At 64.2% G+C, this 12,923-nt stretch overlaps 3 protein-coding genes across 4 annotated transcripts in view; 2 read left to right on the forward strand and 1 right to left on the reverse strand.

Moving 5' to 3' along the window:
* The window catches only part of PRPF6 (pre-mRNA processing factor 6), a 32,074-nt gene extending 31,855 nt beyond the window's left edge, over positions 1–219 (forward strand). For both annotated transcript variants that reach the window (XM_040988323.1, XM_040988322.1), the window contains one exon: positions 16–219. In XM_040988323.1, coding sequence (XP_040844257.1) covers positions 16–168 — 153 coding nt within the window. In that variant the 3' untranslated portion in view covers positions 169–219. The remainder of the gene's footprint in view (positions 1–15) is intronic.
* Positions 220–1,299: 1,080 nt separating this feature from the next.
* CUNH20orf204 (chromosome unknown C20orf204 homolog) lies at positions 1,300–2,814 on the forward strand. Its single transcript, XM_040988186.1, has 4 exons — positions 1,300–1,401; positions 2,004–2,246; positions 2,327–2,479; positions 2,590–2,814. The coding sequence occupies exons 1-4, from the start codon at positions 1,300–1,302 to the stop codon at positions 2,812–2,814; spliced, it is 723 nt and encodes a 240-aa protein (XP_040844120.1).
* A 4,020-nt stretch (positions 2,815–6,834) lies between these two features.
* On the reverse strand, positions 6,835–8,211 carry SOX18 (SRY-box transcription factor 18). Its single transcript, XM_040988169.1, has 2 exons — positions 7,816–8,211; positions 6,835–7,663 (listed from the first exon to the last, which is right to left on the reverse strand). Exons 1-2 carry the CDS (start codon positions 8,162–8,164, stop codon positions 6,861–6,863), a joined length of 1,152 nt encoding a protein of 383 aa, XP_040844103.1. The 5' UTR covers positions 8,165–8,211; the 3' UTR covers positions 6,835–6,860.
* Between the last annotated feature and the right edge of the window lie 4,712 nt (positions 8,212–12,923).

Below are 12,923 nucleotides of genomic sequence, written 5' to 3' on the forward strand. Positions count from 1 at the left end.
GCCCCTCCCCCCCAGGAGCAGCAGGAGGAGGTGAAGAAGCGCTGTGAGAATGCGGAGCCCCGGCACGGTGAGCTGTGGTGCGCTGTGTCCAAGGATATCACCAACTGGCAAAGGAAGATTGGGGAGATCCTGGTGCTGGTGGCCAGCCGGCTCAAGAACACCTTCTGACTGGTGGGGCGGGGGCAGGGGAGTGGCATTAAAAGCCTCTGTGTGACGCTGTGCTGGGCTGGGCTCGTGTGCATTCCTGCCAGCCCTCCCTGGAGGCCGGAACCCAGAGCCCAGACCTTCCACAAGGCTGCCTGAGAGGCCCACCACTGTCCAGTCACAGTGGCAGGGACCCCATGAGTCCCTCCTGCTTTGCTTTCCTCACGGGTATTGGTCATGCGTCTGAGCGTCCATCTGGTCAGCTTCACCTCAAAGCCTTCTTGAGATCTGTCTTGAGGTCTCTACTAGAAGCCTGCCTCCTGGCTCTTGGAGAACTGTCCATCCCAGACAGGTCCCGTGGGTGTGCAGGACTGGAGAGGGGATGGTCCCTTGAGCTGGTATGGGAGGAGATGTGTCCCCAAGGTGGGGCTGCTGGCTGCTCTCTGTGTTCCCTCAGAACCACCTGAAGCTCACCACTGAGGTTGGCCCCAGCCTTGTCAGCCCCTCCCTCATTAGCTGAGCCCTGTGCTGCCCCCCCAGGCACCTCTGCAGCAGTGGGACCCATTGGGACAAGCTGGGGACTGGCAGCCACTGGCCTTGTCAGGCTAACAAGATTGTGCAGGGGTGGGGAGAGGGGCAGGGCTGGGGCTGCTGGGCCTCTCTGCTTTCTCTCTCAGCTCCCTCCCTCCCGTGCAGAGGAGCCTCCCGCCTCTGCCTCTGCCTGCCCACAATCCCTCAGGGCAGCTCTGCCGGTTGCACTGGGCCTGTCCAGTGGAGGACCCTGCAGATCCCAGGTGATGCGCAGGGCCGGCTCGGGGTGAGGGAGGCCAAGACCCGAGAGGCCCATGGTGAGCGGCAGGGACCTCGGGGAGGGGATGGGCTGGGGTGTGCACACTGGTGATGCCCTTGCCCCACTGGGAAGCCCCCAGGCTGGTTCTGGGGGCCCTGACCCCTCTGGGAAATCCCTGATTCCCACTGGGAAGCTGGTCCTGGGGCCCTGCTCCTCTGGGGTGAGCCCTTGTTTCCGCTGGGAAGCTGGTTCCAGGGGCCTCGGCCCCTCTGGGTGAGCCCGTTCTAGGATGAGACTGAATTGGATGTTGGGCCCTGGAGGGATAGGAGGTGATGACAGAGACTCCTGGGAACCTAAGGAGGGGGATGTACAGCCTTTCGGCAGCTCCCACAGCCCACCTGTCGCTGTGCCGACCCCGTGGGCTGGAGGGGCCAGGACCTTCCACAGAGGAGGCCCTGCCCCTTGCTGTACATACAGGCACGCCCTGAGGTGCAGCTGGAGGTGGTGGTTGGGGCTGCTGGACTGGGAAGCTGCGTCCTGTCTCGCTTGGTTCACTTGATCAAGTTCCCAGCCTGGGACTTCTCCAGAGCCCCTCCCCTCCTTTCGGTGGGAGTAGGAGCAGTCTGGTGTGATAGCCCCTGACTCCTGTCACTGGGGTTGGGGTGGGGGTGTCTCCGGACCTTGCCTTTTGGTGAGGTTTGTCTGACCCTTTCACTGCGGTGGGGGGAGGGCGGGGAGGCTTTTCCCCAGGCTTCTGTGGGCAGGTGGAGCCCAGATGGGCATCCACTATGGGTGAGTGCAGAGCAAGGCAAGGCTGTACTGGGAAAGACTCCCTGCAGTCTTAGAGGGCAGGGGAGGGGAGCTCCATCTACTGGCATCACGCCTCTGCTCCTTCCTGCGGGTCAGTGCCATGTGCCCCCAGCTCCCACCCAACAAGTCTGTGTGGAGCTGTGTGACTTTGAGGTCTGTAACCTGCACCTGGAACTGTTCCCTTGCACTGCCTCTGCTGGGGTCCTGGGCTGGGAAGATCCCACAGTGAGCATGAGTCCCGACCTGCTGTCACCTCCAGGTGCGCCCCACACCTGCGCTCTGGGCGCTCCTGCTAGCGCTGCTGGGAGCCAAGCCAGGCCGAGCCCCTCCTCATACCTGCAGTGTGCCCGACCTGCTGCACCACTACCGGGCCATCATTGCAGAGGACCTACAGGCTGCTGTGAGGAGGGGCGGGGAGCCTGGTGCCCGGCTCCCCCATGCCACTCAGAGAAACCCAGCTTCAAGGCCAGGCCGATCCTGGGCCTCCTGCAGCGACCAGGAGGTATGGAGGCAGCCCTGACCCACACCCACGCTCACCCCTCCCTGTTGCCCCTAGCCGGACTCCCTCTCCTACCTCCCCAGGAGCACAGCATTCTCCTGTCGATTGCTTCTCTGGGCCGGGCCCTGCGTGGAGCTGTGGCCGTGGGTCACCGTGGTACCCTGGAGACAGCGGCATGGACCGTGGCAGTGCGCACGGAAGCCGTGATGAGGCGCCACTGCGGGCTCCTGGGCCAGGTGTGCGTCCTTAAGTGAGCGCCCTCTCGCCGGCCTAGGGGCTGGCTCCAGTCCTCCATGGGGCAGGCGTGGGTGCCCTGCCCATTAGTCGACCACCTCCTCTTCCGCAGCAGCACCCGCAGCTCCAGGTGCGAGTCCCGCGGCGCCGCAGCAGCCAAAGGCAGCTCCTGCTGCGTGCTCTGGATGCCGTTGCCACCTGCTGGGAGAAGCTCTTTGCGCTGCGCGCCGCAGTCTGGCCTACCCGTCCTGCGCCCTGTGGAGGACTAAGGGGTCCACGACACAGTCTGGAGCAGCCCTTGGGCCCCTCTCCCAGGCGCCCAATAAAGCCTCATTAAACACAGCTGGGGACCCCACACCTGCGTGCCCGGTTCTAGTCCATTGTAGTTCCCTGCCGAAATGCGTGCCCTGGGAGGCGGCAAACTGGTTTAGCTCTATGGGTTCTGCCACATGTGTGGAAAACCCCACAGGTCATTTTCCGTTCCTGGCTACAGCCTCTGCCAGCCCTGGCTGTGGTGGGCATTTGAGTCGTGAACCAACGGCTGGAAGTTCGGTCCATGTGTCATCTAGCATTGTTTGTTTATATCTAACCCATCATCCATACCGCTGGTCCGTAGTATCACCCCTGCATATCTGTCATCCAGCCCGTCTGTCCCTCATCCTTACCCACCCCAGCATCCTCACTGCGTGCCTGCAGCTGCCCTGCTCTTCCCGGCAGGGGGCGCGGGCAACACGAGGGGAGGGAGCAGGGCCAGGGCTGGGCCTGCCGAGCGTCACACATCCGTCCTGTCCACTGCGGCGTGGGCCCGGGGAAGAGGTGGAAATGGGGTGGGGGACGCTGAGTGGATTCTTAGCAAAACAACCGGAAAAAGGAAACAGCCCCGGCTCGAGTTCAGCCGGCCATTTCCTGGTGCCTGAGAGGCCGAAGTTGGGGGGGGGGGCGGGTTGGGGGGGAGCATGGCGTGGGTGGTGCCCACCCCACCTCCACCCACACCCATTATCCTGGTTGCCCGTGGTTGCACCCGCAACTGTCAGCCCAGTCACCATTATCCTGGCAGAGGGGATCCGGGTGCGGGGCAGGCCTTGCCCAGGGCCCCAAGAATAGACTCAGGATTCCAGTCAGCTCCATTCACGCTAGGATGTGACCCTCACTCCCTGCCCACAGCGTCCCCGGTGCAAATTCCGTGAGGGCCTCAGTGTGCAAAGACCCCTCCCACTTGGGGTTGCCAGCTTCAGGTGGGGCCTGGGAGAGGGAGGCTGCACAGGAGGCGGGGCTGGGGTCCTCACCTTGAGATCCAGTGAGGGGAGGCTGCCAGATTTGGGGGGGGGGCTCTGTCTGGGTGCCAAGTGTGGCGGAGTTCAAGCAAAGAGGGCCTGGTTTAGAGCAGGGACAGCCCCTGTCCCCTGGGTGTGGCTCCCATACTAGTGCCGCCTGAGGGTCCTGGGTGTGACTCCTCTGGGGATCCCACACCCCTGAGTCCCACTGCAGATGCAGGCAGGACAGGTACTGAGCTGGTCCCACACGCGGAACTGGGCCCTGCTCTGACTCCACCATGCCCTCCCCCACCCCAGCTCATGTGTCTCCAGGGTCAGGAGTTCCCCTGCTGGAAGGCTCTTCATGCATAAAGCAAAGCACCAGGAGCCAGGGTCCTCTCACCCCAACTGCGCCCATGCAGGACAGCCTGTGGCCTTGGCCAACATGCAACTTCCCAACCAGGAGGCAGCCTCAGCGTGGGCAGCGCTGGGGGCAGCATCTTTGAAAGCAGCCCGGGTCCCACGCCCCAGGCGCCTTTGACATGCATCTGGAACCCTGCTGAGCGCAGTCGCCCTGCTTAGGCAGAGACTCGGGCTGCCCGGGAGGAAGCACCTGCCTGAGTGCCCCAGCTTTGTATGGGGACCTCAGGTATGCAAGTACCTCCAGTTTTGCACACAAACAAGTCCCCACACCAGGAAGTTGGGGGGGGCGGCACACAGGTGCAGGGATATTGTCCTGTGTGGCAGGTGGAGCGGCGCCATCTGGCCCCTCCCCAGGAGAACCCAAGGCACTCAGTCCTGGCCCCTGGCGACGTCACTGCCCATCACCCAGAGAAGCGCGCCTTTGTAGGGGATGCGTAAGGGGGCGCCAGTCTGTAGGATCGGCCAGGCATCTCCCAATTTGTCCTGGGAGTTCAGGTGTGGATTACGGCTCTGCGGACACCCCAGCAGGTGAGTGGCCTGGCCTCAGGCGGCCCTGGCGCCCCTGCCGGGCGCTGGGCCAGGGGTCGCGGCTGTGGCCTGTGATAAGCGCGGCCGGGCGCTTCCTGCGTTTCCTCCTGTGCCGGCGCTTCCTGTTTTCTCGCGAGGGCGGGTGGGCGGGGGCAGAGCGTGGATGTGGGCGCAGGGTTTGGAGGTGGGATGGGCATGGGCTCTGGGGTGGGGGCCGAGCCCTGGGTGGTCGTGGTGGGTGGGTGGGGGCATGGCTAGCTAGTGGCTCGGGACGGGCGTGGGGATGGAGGCGGGGCTACAGAGTACTGTGGGCCCCGGGCAGGCTGTGAAGGTGGGAGTGGGGCCCAGTGAAAGGTGAGGAGGATGACTGCACCCCACACTCCTTGAGTTCAGGTCTTGGTCCAGCCACTCGGCCAGAACAACAACCTCGATTCGGTCCAGCCTGGGGCCCAAGTGGCTTGGGAGGCTTGTTTAGGATTCCTGGTCAGCACACTCCAGCCCCTCCCCTTCAGGGTTCCTCAGCCTCAGTGTTGGACATAAATGTATGGAGTTTGTGTTCACAGCTGTGTGTGTGGTGGACACCAGGAACACACATGTTCACAGCTGTGTGTGTGGACACCAGGAACAGTGTGTTCATAGCAGTGCATGTACTGCACACCAGGAACATGTGTGTTCACAGAAGTGTGTGTGGTGGATACGGGAACACACATATTCACAGCAGTGTGTGGTGGACACCAGGAAACATGCGTTCACAGGAGTGTTTTACACTAACTCAAAGATAGGAATAGTCAGCCTGTCAGTTGACTGACAGATTGGAAGATGCATGTCCCTGGTGTGTGTGGAAAGTGTATGTCCTTGGCACCTGCTTGCAGCCCTGGCTTTCCTGGAGTGGGATCAGTTTCATTCAGCATCATCCCAGGCTGAGCTCTGGGCCTGGAAGAGGAGTAGAAGCCTTTATTGTGGGGGAGTGGGGTGTGTGGGAACCTTTCCCCCAGGTCTGCTCCTAACTCAGCAGCAGCAAGGAAATGGGACCTCATTCCTCAGTGCCTTGTGGTGAAGCCTGGGGCCTAGGAGGGACAGGGCCCTAGGAAGAAGGTCCTGGGGGGACCCCACCCCACTCTGGAGCCTGCTGTGATTGGACAGAGCCCCTTTCAGGTTGCCCCTGCCAGAAGAGAGCACCTGCAGGCTCAGCCCTGCCCCGCCCACTCCTACCCACCTCAGCCGGAACAGGGCTTTTTGCTTCTGCCCTTGAGGATGGCCCTTCTGTGAAGTGAGGGCTTGTGTGTGTCTGGATGTTGGGTGCAGGAGGAAGGTAGCCCCCAAAGCTCTCCTGCCTAGGTGTGCCCTGGCTGTGCTGCAGGAGTGGGGAGGGGAGACCAGGAGCAGCCTCCCCCCTAACCCCCCGTTGGAAACATCACCCTGCCTGGGAAATAAACCCTTCTCTTGCTGCACCAGGCAACTGGGCCATGTGTCAAGGTGGTAGACTCTGTGGATGCTCAGACACCTCCCTGCACACCCAGGGAGGTGCCAACTGTCCCATGGGGACTGTGTAAGTTGGACACAATTCCTCCCTGCCAGATGAGGTAAAAAATATCTTCCTACGAGGCCTGGCAGTATGTGTGTGCGGAGAGGGGTGCTTGTGCGGCCATATAACCTTGCCCAGGTGAGACCTGAGGAAGGGCTGTGCAGTAGGGAGCTGGTGGCAGGAAGAAGCCCCAGGCTGGCTCCTGGCCCCTGAAGAGCAGAGGGGGCACAGACCAGAGTGCTGATCTTGGGATGAGTGAACTGTGGGATGGGCAGCCCTGGTCTCAGCCCTGCTAGCCCCAGAGGTGACCAGAGGGCTGGGGCTCAGCCACGAGGTCTGATCCACACTAGGAACCTAGGGGTGGGGGTGCAGCAGAGGGTGTTGAGGGACTGTGCTTCCCCCAACCCAGCAACCACAGGCTCATGTGCCTTGTCCCAGTGGAGTTCTCTCAGTTGCCACTGTGGGTACATTGCCACTCTAGGAAGGAAGATTCTGAAGTTGAACCCAAAATTAAATAGGCTGTATTAGGTGTGCAGAAGGCAAAGTAAAAAATACAACCCGAGCTGAAGGGTACACTGCGGGAAAGGGAGTGCGCCTAAGGAGCTTGAGCAGCAGCCCCTGGGAACCCACCCGCGTCCGGCGCCACGCGCCGGCCTAGCCTGAGATGCAGGCGCTGTAGTAGACAGCACTGCTGGCGTCCGACAGCGCAGCAATCAGGCCGCTCTCTTCCGGGCAGGACATGGCGCGGGGGCCCAACTTGGCCAATGCCACGTGGTAAGGAAGCCCGGTGGCGTCGGGCCGAGTCCGGCTGCAGTTGAGGTACTGGTCGAACTCAGTGAGGTCCACATCGGCCCACAGATCGGCTGCGGGGCCCAGTGGCTCGGTGCCCTCCAGCGCCGGCGCCTCGGGCGGTGGCGACAGCGGCCCGGGGTAGGGGCCGGGTGCGCCCAGGCCTCCGTAGTAAAGGCCAGTGAGAGATGCTCCGGGAGCCGCGGTCCTGAGCGAGTCGGCCAGGGGCGCGGCGTAGCAGGCGCCGGGGTCTCGGGGCAGCTCCGCAGGCGGGTAAGGCGTACGAAAGGCTCGCAGCGCACAGTCCTCGGGCGCCGCAGGCGGCGGGAAGAAGGCGGCCTCGCCGGGCTCCAGGCCGTCCAGCGGCGAGCGCTCGGGCGTTGGCAACCCCAAGCCTTCGAACTCGGCGCCCAGTGGCGGCAGCTCCCGGAAAGCGCGGGTTGAGCCGTGGCCCGTGGGGTAGGGCTCCGAAGGCGGCGCCGGCGCCGGAGGTGCTAGCCCCGGCAGCAGGAGGCCCGGCTCAAGCCGCCGGGCCTTGCGCGCCTGTTTCTTGCGGCGCGGCCGGTACTTGTAGTTAGGGTGATCACGAAGGTGCTGTACACGCAGCCGCTCCGCCTCCTCCACGAAGGGTCGCTTCTCGGCGGCGTTCAGCTCCTTCCACGCTTTCCCTGCGGGTGGCGGAAGCCGATCAGCCGGCCCCCGACGGCCGCGTCGGGGCTCCAGCCTGCCCTCGCCCCAGCCAGCGTCCAGGCCCCAGCAGCCCTGGCTCTCCGCCCCGACCCCGCCCCGACCCCGCGACCTGGCCATCGCCCTGGCTCACCCAACATCTTGCTGAGCACCGCGTTGTGCAGGTCCGGGTTCTGCTGTGCCAGCCGCTTGCGCTCGTCCTTGGCCCACACCATGAAGGCGTTCATGGGCCGGCGAATGCGCGACTCGTCGGCCGCCTGGCGATCCCCGCGGCCCGCAGGGCTGAGGCCATAGCGCCCCGACTCGGGGCTGCGCGGCGGGCTGCGCGGCGGGCTGCGGGGCGCGGCGGGCGCGGCGGGCGCGGCGGGGACGGCGGGGAGGCCGCGCGGCTCGGCGGCGGCCCCGGAGCCCGGGGCCCACGCGCAGTCGCGGCGGGCGGGCGGCTCGTCGTGTGCGCCGAAGCCGGGCGGCGATCTCTGCATTCCAGCTGGGCACGGCCTGTGCGGAACGGAGCGCGGGAGCGCGGCGGCTGTTGCTGCGGGCGCGGACGGCGCGGGCGGCGGGCGGTGGGCGGCGGAGGGGACGGCAGAGGGGACGGCGGTGGCCCGCGCCGCTCGCGCGCTCAAATATAGCCACGCGGGGCCAATGGGCGGCGGGGCGGGCGGGCCGGACGGGCTGGGGCCGCCCCCTCCCCGGGGGCTCCCTTTCTTCTCAGGCCCCAGCTTGATTCCGCTGAAATCTCCCCGCTCGGAACTCACCCCCACCCCTGCTTTCCCCCTCAACTCTGAAGGAGACCCCCGAGTGGCAAAGGGCCGCCAGCGGGGGCCGGGCAGGCTTGAAGGAGGGTCCTCGTGGGGCTGCGGGCTGAAAACTTGCTGCTGTCCCACCGCAAAGCCCAGGGACCCAGCTGAGGGGCATGCAGTCTGGGCGGTCCCAGTACTGCCAAGGAGGTGGGAAAAACGGGGCAGCAGCTCCCCTGGGGCTTGGAGCCTGGAGGTCTTCCCGCAGGCAGGGATAGTTGCACCGGGTGGGGATCCAGGCAGGTCAGTGTACTGGCTCCTCAGAGCTCTGGGAACCTGGGGGCTCAGTCTCCTGCAGGCACAGAGGCCAATTCTGGCTGGATGTCAACCCCTCACCAGATCCCGAGCTCCCAGGCAGTGTCAGGGTCCTCCCTTCTCTGATGTCCCAGGCTCCTAGGTTCCTAGGCTGCCAGTGGTGCTAGCTCCTTTGGACCCAGATCTTGGAGTGTGTGGCAGGGGGCGGGTAGAAAATGGGTCTGAGGGGCCATGGCTGCAGTTTCCTGGGCAGCAGCTGTCCCGGAGCAGAGGACACTTGGGCTCTTGGGAAGGGTCCCTGTAGGACCTTTTGTGTAACCCCCACCTTAGGGAAGATTGATGGTCTTTAAGGAGACCTGGCCTCACCCTCTGGGAGCCCAGTCTGTGCACACAGTGGCCGGCAGCATCCGGCATTACCTCATTGTCCTTGCTGACCTCCCCACCACCACCACCACTGCCGGCCCCCCTGGCGCCAACCAGTGGTCCTCCCTCCCTCTTCGATGAGCGTAGGACCCAGGTGTCCAGCTATCCTGTCCCATCTGCCTGGGCTGATCAGGCAGCTCTGGGCAGCCCCCCTGCCTGTCTGCTGCTCCTACTGTCCAGATGGGGCTGTGAGCGGGTGGGCACTGCAGACAGGGTGGCCATGACCCTGGAGCCCCAGGCTGGCATAGGTGGGGCTGCTGTGCTGGAGCAGGCATCCATGCCGGCGCCTGTGTGTGGTCTGTGTGTGCCTGTCCCTCTGGTGTGTGTGTGTGTGTGAGGTGAGCTGCCTGGACTCTGCCAGGAGGAACAGAATGGGATGCAGGGGGCTCAAGGACCAAGAAGGTCTACAGTGCTCTGCAGGGCAGGATTCCTGAGGCTCCACTTTGCCCACCAGGGGGGCTTCTTTGCTTCCTGGCCTGGTCAGGAGGGAGGGGCCTTGTGGGAAGCCCCAGCCCCCAGACAGAGAGGTGTAAGGGACACAAAGGCCCCGCAAGCGTGGGGTTGGTGTTGGTGTCCACATCACCCTCCCTGCCCTCTACTCACTCCACCTCCGCCCCCCCCCCCTTGGCTAGGATAAGACCCCTAGCCTTGGGGCCGGGTGGCTGCAAAGGATGCTGGGAAGTCCCCCTTGGTGGCTCTGGGTGGGGGCTTGGCTCAGCTCCACTGGGCGGGGGGCAGTGGGACCTCCCAGACGCTGCCTGGCGCAGACCTCCCAGGCTCCCTGCAGCCCAGGGCGGCGGCTGTAGGGGCTTCGAGGCTGGGACCAATTACTGCACCCTGCGGGGCCGGACCCTCCTGCCAGGCGGGGGTGGGGTTTCCAACTCCCCAGCTGCCAGACCCTCAGAGCTGACCCCCCACACTTCCAGGGTCACTGCTCAGGGCTAGTCTGGCCTCAGAGGCCAAGTTCCCCTCAGTTTCTGTGTTGGGGTCATGGCCTCCGGGGAGAGCACTGGACAACCTGATGAGCCAGAACGAAGTGGGCACACACATCTGCACAGTGACCAGGGCTTGCCCAGGAAGCTGGCTATTGACTTCCTGCCATGAGTACTGGGACATGGCACGGTGGAGGGTGGCAGGCAGGGGCCTAGACAGTGGCATGGAGTGTCTGGACCAGGGTTCGGGCTGGATGCAGAGTTGGCTATGGTCCTAAGAACCCAGAGTGGCGGACGAAGCTGGGCACCAGTGGAGGCACTTGGAGGAATCAGGCTGCAGAGGTTCAAGGACCTGGGGTTCCCACCTCAGTGGGCGTTGCTGCCCGCCTTGGCCTCCCTAACATCCCTGGCATCCAGGCCCTTGACCCTGGGTACCTTAGGTGGGGATGGGGGCTGTCCATGGCACAGCAATGCAGGTGTGGGACAGGTGCCCGGTGGTGGGAATGCTCTGTGGCTGCTTCCAAGGTTCCAGCATAGTGAGGTCTCAGAGGCTGTGCCCAAACGCTGGAGGTGCTGGCTGGGAGCTGGGGTGCCAGGCTGTGTGTGCACCCTGGGGGCTGTTGTCTGCCTAGTGGTTGTATCCTGGCGGGTGCAACAAGCTGTGTGGGCCTCCCCAGCTGAGCCCTCCATGGGAACCAGCCTGGGGGTGGGGAGGCTGGGCTGGTTTCCACAGCAACAGCCAGGCGGGGCCAGGAAACTGCAGCTCAGGAAGGAAGGCTGACCTGCTGTTGGGCTGAGGAGGGAGTCAGCCTGGGCTGAGCCGGCGCCAGGCCTCGGTCCAGCTGCCCAGCCCCGCTGGCTGTGCGCCTGCCCCAGTTCTGCTGGCCCCAGCCCTGGCCCTGCCCCCGACCGGGTGCCTCTGTGCAGGTCTCAAGGTCCTGGGCCAGGGTCTGTGGGGACACGGAGGACTGCTTGGGGGTCCCTGTGTCTGCACATTTAGGGGTCAGGGTTCTGCCTGACTGTCTTGCCTGGGTTTGCTCCTCACGCACCCCCCTCTCTCCGCCTGGCCCTGTCAGACAGTGAGGCCGAGCATTCTTGGCTGCCTCCCACCTTGGCCTTGGCAACTCAGCCCGGGTGTCAGGCAGCCCCTCCTGCCAGAGGCAGGAGCCTGCACCTGTGTGTTATGTCTAAGGAGGGGACCTGCACCTCCATAGCACTTAGAGCTTGAGATTGCAGGCCTGGACAGAGAAGCCTGGGTCAGGACCCCACTGCCTGTCTACTGTTGGGACAGCACCCAGAGGGAGCCAGTAGGGACGGGGGGGGGGTTGGACATGTGGGGGAATGCATGGCAGGAGTGAATGTGTCCTGGGTGCTGCCAGGCAACCACCACCTCAGTGACCTAGGCTGTGTGCCAGGCCTTCAGGCTTTACTCACAGCCCCCTGACCCGATGGCTGCTCAGGGTCCCTGGGGAAGGGGAGGGTGGTGTGGCCGCCAGCCCGGCGGGCAGGGAGGGCTGGGAGGGCAGCATTTCTGGGAATTGTGGGGGGAAGTGCATTGTTAGCCTCAGCTGGAGCTGCTGCCAGGGCCACCACTGGCCTCTGGGGGATGCCCCCTGTCCCCCTGTCCCCACCCCCAGCACTGCCCTGGAGGAGGGAGCTGGGCCCAGGCCAGAACTGTGGGTGGGGCTGGGGACTTTCCAGGAGTCACTGCGCAGCAGGTGGCTGTCCCCATCCTTGGGACCCCTGTGTCCTCTACTCCTCTGTGGGTTGTAGGCAGGCGATGAGGCCTCCTGCTCAACCCTAACCCTGGTCTCCTCCAGTCTGTTGTAAGCAGCATGAAGAGACCGGACAGGGGTCAGCTGAGGCGGAAGGCTGATGGTGTGGGGTCTGGAGGAAGCTGAGCTGCACCTCCCCAAGTGCCAGGGGCAGGGCAGGGGCTCCTGGGCTGTGAGCTCCCTGCCCCTGGGGTTGTAGGAAACGAGGGTGGGGGCTCCCACCACCATGGCCTTGGCTCAGCCAGAGGGGAAGCATTGATGTGGGCAACAAGGGTCATGGTCGGCCAAGGAGGGCAGGGCTGGGAACACAGAAGAGTAAAAGGTCTGCATTTCTGATGCTTCCAGATGGAGGGCAGGGGAGGGCAGCCTGCCAGGGTTAGGTCCTGGGTCTTCCTCCTGGTCCTCCAGGGCCTTGTCCACCCCATTAGCCCTCTTTACTGGGGTGTATCCTCCCAGAGCCTCCATGACAGTGTCACCACACACGGGTGCTCAGAGAAGGTGGAGGGAGGGACTCCTAGTCTGGCTGTTTGACTGAGGAGTGGTACCCCCTGGCTTACCCCAGGTACTGGGCTATTCTTGGGGCTGGGGTGAGGCAGATACCTGGCTGAAGCCATACCGGGGACTCTATGTGTACACCTGTGCGTATCCACACATGCCTGGGGTGTGTTCGGGGCTCCATGTGTGTGCACGCGTGTAGACGTCCACACATGCCTGGGGCATGTCCAGGACTCCACGTGTACACCTGTAGGTGTCTGCATATGCCTGGGGCTCCATGTGTGTAGACATCCACACTTGCCTGGGACATGTCCGGGTCTCCACATGTGCATGCATGCAGGGTCTGCACATGCCTGCGGTGTGTCCAGGACTCCATGTGTGTGTTTGGGTGTTCAAGGAGGGTCTTGATGCTGCCTCCCTGTGATGCAGGGACTGAGGAGTCACAGATCTGAGTAGGGCTGCAGAAATCGGGAACCTTTGCAGATCCTGGGAAGCGTCAGAACTGGCCCGTGTTGCAGCCCCCGCCCGTGAAGGCCGGTTCCCTGGGTCACCATGTTATCC

This window comes from Ochotona curzoniae, unplaced genomic scaffold (genome assembly GCF_017591425.1).
Source record: "Ochotona curzoniae isolate NIBS_2020 unplaced genomic scaffold, NIBS_Ocur_1.0 contig_48, whole genome shotgun sequence".
In the NCBI taxonomy this organism is placed as follows: Eukaryota; Metazoa; Chordata; class Mammalia; order Lagomorpha; family Ochotonidae; genus Ochotona; species Ochotona curzoniae.

Bases quoted from the DNA above. Each gene is read 5' to 3' on its own strand.
- SOX18 (XM_040988169.1), bottom strand. From the start codon at position 8,164: ATGCAGAGATCGCCGCCCGGCTTCGGCGCACACGACGAGCCGCCCGCC. The intron at 7,664-7,815 runs GTGAGCCAGGGC...CGCCACCCGCAG, and splicing joins GGTGCTCAGCAAGATGTTGG to GGAAAGCGTGGAAGGAGCTG.
- CUNH20orf204 (XM_040988186.1), top strand. From the start codon at position 1,300: ATGTACAGCCTTTCGGCAGCTCCCACAGCCCACCTGTCGCTGTGCCGA. The intron at 1,402-2,003 runs GTACATACAGGC...TGTCACCTCCAG, and splicing joins AGGAGGCCCTGCCCCTTGCT to GTGCGCCCCACACCTGCGCT. The intron at 2,480-2,589 runs GTGTGCGTCCTT...CCTCTTCCGCAG, and splicing joins ACTGCGGGCTCCTGGGCCAG to CAGCACCCGCAGCTCCAGGT.